The sequence below is a fragment of the Poecilia formosa genome, unplaced genomic scaffold (assembly GCF_000485575.1).
Source record: "Poecilia formosa unplaced genomic scaffold, Poecilia_formosa-5.1.2 Scaffold329, whole genome shotgun sequence".
NCBI classification, from domain to species: domain Eukaryota; kingdom Metazoa; phylum Chordata; class Actinopteri; order Cyprinodontiformes; family Poeciliidae; genus Poecilia; species Poecilia formosa.
In genome coordinates, this window is record NW_006800268.1 from 519718 (window position 1) to 525396 (window position 5679).

The 5679-nt window shown below is 36.8% G+C and overlaps 1 protein-coding gene across 2 annotated transcripts in view; it reads left to right on the forward strand.

The window, feature by feature from the left end:
* Window positions 1-1004: 1004 nt before the first annotated feature.
* The window catches only part of LOC103152813 (golgin subfamily A member 7), a 22475-nt gene continuing 17800 nt past the window's right edge, over window positions 1005-5679 (forward strand). For both annotated transcript variants that reach the window (XM_007573440.2, XM_016661454.1), the window contains exons 1-2: window positions 1005-1114; window positions 3832-3957. In XM_007573440.2, the coding sequence (XP_007573502.1) occupies window positions 1106-1114; window positions 3832-3957 (135 nt within the window). In that variant the 5' untranslated portion in view covers window positions 1005-1105. The remainder of the gene's footprint in view (window positions 1115-3831; window positions 3958-5679) is intronic.

Below are 5679 nucleotides of genomic sequence, written 5' to 3' on the forward strand. Positions count from 1 at the left end.
TCTGCTCTGCATCCCCAGAATCAGAACCAAACATGGAGAAGAAGCATTCTGTTTTTATGTGCCACAAATTTTGTTAAAAACATCCAGAAAATCGCAAAACAGCTGAAACACTGAGTACCTGTTCAGAGTTGCTCTCAAACCAGAATTGAACACTGACCAACTTATTTGATGTGTATTAATACGTTTAATGATGAAATTTGAGAAAATGCAATGGTTTTCACAATTGGTGACTATGTGATGTTTTCAAGATGTTTTTATGGTTTTATGATGTAAAGCGCTTTGAACTGCCTTTTTGCTGAAATGTGCTAGACAAATATACTGGATTGATTGATTTATAAAGCTTGCATACATACAAAATGGGTCCAGAAACTGACACATGCAACTTCACATGCAAACAGTTGTGATTTATAAAACAAAACAAACTTGATGAGGGCTGGGGGATGTTCAGCAAAGACTGAAAAAAAGAGCAAGAAGTCCACCTAAATAATAAACTGTATCAGAGTTCATGATACAATTTGCTCTAACAATGCAATGAGAACTTTTGGAAAAGAAACAGACATCATCACACCTTCGATCTTATCCAAGAAAGGTCATGAAATAATTGTCCAGATATTCAAACTGTCCTTTCACACCCACAATGTAATCTTAATATGATCTGATCTGTGGACTGTGACTAAAACAAATTGGCTCCTCACACCATATTTTTGCTCCAAGGATCAGGGCAACTATTTGAATCTTCCCATAGTTGCACGTTCTCCAGCTCGGGTGAAAAAAAGAAAACAGTCTTTAATCTGAGGATGTTTTTTTTCTTATAATTTTCCTGTACTTTTATTAAGCTCAACATTCCTAAAATAGTCTTATAATATTTTCTACATATACTTGCTACTATTTTAACTATATCTGTATTCATTTCTACATTTTTTAACATTTGAAACATCTTTTAACATTTGAAACATCTTTTTTTTTATCTTTGTATTTTTGCACGTTTGCTTCAACAGTAAGCATATCTATTGGCCAAGTTTGGCTGGAACCGAATGTTACACAAGTGTTTCCCGACGGAACTAGTACTCCGTAGCACGTTGTGCGGAATTCAGGAATCTTCAACATGGCGGAGGTAAGCTGTGTAAATTAAACCTCTTTATTTCCTCATATCTGGAGAACATAAACACATGTACTGAGATGTCAGTAGTGGTGCCGGGTTTGGATCAGTATTAAAGAAGTAAACCGAGAGTGAACGGGCGGTGTTAGCCCGCTGCTAGCTCACGGTTTGGTTGCTAACATGCTAAGCTATTTTGTTGTGAAAACAAGTTTTAAATTAAATCGAGCAAAGATTAGGGTTAGTTGATTCTGAAAGCACTAATCTATAAAATCATTTACTCCTGACAGCAAACTGGCTCCTAAAAGAAGTAAAAGCTGTGACTTCTATGAAAAATCAATGCGTGATGTGGTGTTATCCTGTATAATACAGATTGTGTTAGACAATAAACAAATATCATCTAAATGAGAAGCTGAATTAAAAAATTTCTCCCATTTTTGTTCCACATTTGTTCAGAGTTAATATTTTGTTAAATAGATTAATTTGTTGGTGCATCTCTACTCGAATGAGAACGTCAATGGAAAAAAGTTTCCATCACAGCCATATGAGTCATTTATTTCTGTTAATTTTGAGTCTTCCTTGTCCAGATATTATTATTATAGAGTCTGAATTTGACCCAAAATTCAGTATATGAGTAAAACAAACAAAAAAAATATATGATTTTTTTAAGACCAATTGAAGAATTTATGTTAGACACATCGATTTTATGTCATTGTCCACATCAGTAGTGCCAAAACCTGTTAAACCAAAAAGGCCAAATTTACTTACTTAAAATTCCTCTGAGCCCATATCTTTTTTTTTTCAGCTAAAAACAGATTCATTTGTATTGTGAATCCTTTTTTTTATCTGCAATCTGGTCTTAAAATAAATTGGGTGGAATGTTTTCTATTTTGTTGATCTGGAAAATGTAATTAGTCTATCCACAGCAACAAAAACAAGAGCTTTCTCCCAAAAGCTATTTACCCAAAAAGTCCTTTTTTTGCCATACCTACATTAAAATATAGGCCAAAAAAAAAAAACAAAAAAAACACAGCTTATAAAATAAAAATTATTTTGATGCATCATTTTCCATCTTATATAGATACAAATGAGTCATTGAAAATCTCATCCTGAAACATCTATATAAAACACCTTTTCTGTGGACTCTCCTTGGGAAATTGGGTGGAAGGAAAAAGTGTAGAGGAAAATAAGCACAAGCAGCAGGAATGACCACAACCTTGAGAGGCTCCAAGCAATGCAATGTTTCCCTCTACTGACAAGCTTCCAGGAGATGCTGATTTTGTATTCCAGAGGCACTCGGTGCCTTCTCATGCTTCAAACCAGAACCAGCACATGCTTTGATGGACATGGTACCAGTGTGTTTTAAAAGCCAACAAACTGGTTTGACCCTGAGAGCGCCGCTGTCATAGCAACCTCAGCAAACCCACAGACTGTCCTCCTCCATGCTACGCTGCATTGATGCAGTAATTCATGCAAAAGGAGGCACAACCAAGTATTGACAACATGTACTGTAGAGTACATGGACGTCCGCTCTATAGGGTGTTATTATTATTATTAAAGGGCCAGTATTATGTATATTCCAGGCACATAGTTCCATGATTGTACAGTCAAGTAACCTTGTTACCTTTAGGTGTTATAAATGTGACTTGGTCCAGCATCTGGATTAGACCTGGATTAGACGTGGACATTAATTTGATGAATTTATGCTGAAAACATGGTTGTGTCCAGGACAGTGGCTGACCTGACCAGGACCGTTTAGGCCAAAGCAGGAAGGTCCGATTAGATTACAGGAATGTGTTAACATCTGCAGGTCCAAGGTTCTCCTTATATCTGTGTTCACCTGCATCTCTGAAGTTCAGATAATCTGTGATTATAACAAGGCCATATAAGTCACCTCCCCTGCTTGCTTTATTAATGTTTCTTTTATAATCTTGACATAAACCTTAAGACAAAACTTAAGTATCTAAGCTTATCTTATCCTAGGTAGGGCTACACTCTATATCATAAATACGTTGTCATGCAGAGCTGGGCGATATGGCTGAGAAACCAAATCTGATTATTTTTATACCAAATTCGTTTTCTTCTTTTTTTTTTTTTCTTTTCTTTTTTTTAAATAAAATGACATAAGACAGAAAATATTTTCAAAAAGTTTCTTTTGTTTGGATTATCACTTCTGTGAGTTGTACTTTGGAGTATTAGAGTAAGGCTGCAGAAATATTTGTCTAATAATGGAAATGTAGTCATAATATTGCCAGAATAAAGATGCAACATTTTGCATCTTAAAAGGAGAATAAAGCTTGGATAATTGATTTCTTTTGTTTTTTTTGTGTTTGAGTTCTCATAATATTACAACTTTAATCTTGTGTTATTTTGACTTTATTGTCACATGACAGTATTCTTGTAACAGTATGACTCTATTCTTTGGGGAGAGGGGAAAACTAAACCTTAGCCTGACTCTTATATTTCATCATAGAGTTGCCCTAAATTCAAAGTCCAAATAAATAGTAGCTGTAAAGCTTGCTTAAATTGTTGAATTAAATCTTTAAAAACCAAAAATTTGATTAATTGGTCAAATCAATTATCACTCAGCCCTTGTCTCTTATATTCTCAATGTGGACGATGGACAGTAAGGCCTGTTTGGAAAGCAGTTTTTGATTTTTCTTGAAGTCCAGATGTGAGGAGTTCTCTGAGCCTCACTGCCACAGACATTGACGTACTAATTCCTGTTCCCACAGACCCACAGCTTACAGGACATGAGGCAGCAGGCGGCTGTCGCAGCCAAAGTCTTCATTCAGAGAGACTACTCCAACGGAACCATGTGCCAGTTCCAGACCAAGTTTCCTTCAGAGCTGGAGACCAAGGTGGGAGATGTGTTTAACACCAGGACCCCAGCTGTCCTTTTATGAGGAACAGCAGAGCGTTCCTCGTAAAATGACACAATCCTAATAGGAGGCTGAATGACTCGATGGCAGCCGCTGCTTTTCCGGGTTTCTTCTATTTTCGGGCATGACGGAAGATCTGAGTTTTGTTGAAATTTTAGGAGTTGTTGTTCTTTCTCAATGTTCTCCATTATGAGCTTTGCATTCTGGGCTAATGGGACGAAATGATGTTCATCAACAACCCACGGCCCAGAGGTTTTCTCGGTGTTCTCCCCTGAAACCTCCAGCCAGCTGGCAGAGCAGACCGCCTGCCGTCACATCACAGTCCAGCTGAGCACAGCTCCACCGTTGTAGGAAGAAGCTGATTAGAGGTTCCGTATCACTTCCCTCTGGCAGAAAGTGATCGTTAAGACCTTCACTTTGTTTCAGAAAACATTCAAAATGCCTCAAAGTTGCATTCTAAAGTGTTTAGTGAGACTGGAGGCTGGTCTGTACGGAGAGGTGTTGCTATAAGCATCAATATTTATTCATGGATAGGAAGGCGCCTGTTAGCTGCTTTAGCTAGTGACGCGTACCTCCAGGCGGCATTATTACGCATCGAGTCATGAACATAAAACCAGACTGTTCCAATGGGGGACATGAGCAGGAGCATGTCGCAGAAATGGTTGTAGCGTTCTTATTTCTGTAAAGTTTGACCTAAATTAAAGCTGAGACAATTGCAGATGTTTTGAAATGTAATAAATGGTTATAAATCCATAAACAACTTGGTTATTGTCAAGATCCAAGAGAACTAAACAAATGTATTTTTTTAATAATGGAATTAGTTTTTACATAATTGCCCTGTAAGAGACATAGTTGGTTAAATACTTTGTTAGATATTTTATAGTATTTGGTGATTGATATAAATATGGCGATATTCTACTAATGAGTTTGGTTTTTGTTGTTTACTGAACTTTCAGAAATGACAGTGCACCAAAACAAAAGAAAAATGATGCTGAAAACATCTCAAAACTACTCGTGCTCCTTTTTCCCCCCACGTATTTTAGCACTAACTCAGTGTTTCACAACCTTTTTCAGACCAGCGCCCCCCTAGCCTTTATCCAGGTCCCTCACTACCCCCCACCAAAGAATCTGTAGGCTACTTTGCACTGACTATTATTTCATTAACTATAACTATCACTATTGTTGATGTTTTGGTTTTTATGCTCGTTTCTGTATTTATCATCAAAAATAATTTCCCAGAGAACAAAAAAGCCATGTGAATATAAATTATTTTCACAGGTGTCTACGAAAAATGCAATGAACATTCAAGTTAAAATCGGTAGGCCTAACAGCAGCCAATCAGAGTGGAAAAAATATTCTTATTCTTTGCCATTTTCTAGTTGTTGAATGTTCCACAAAATGACCAGATAAAAGATGTACAACATGCCAGTTTAAATTTGAACTATTTGCAAAACGACTGAGCTCTGCTGGATTAAAACATGGATAGAACTGTAACTACATTAATCATAGCTCTTCTTCTCTTCAGTGTTTCTGTTGGTTTCTGGTGGTGCAGCTCTGTGCTGCCTTCAGGAGAATGGGACATCAGAGTATCATCCATAAAATTTCACCCACATGGCATTTACTGTGCAAACCAGAGCTTTCAGTGGAAAAACAAAAGTTCCTTTTAATGCCATACAAATATGAGACAGAAACATTGATTAT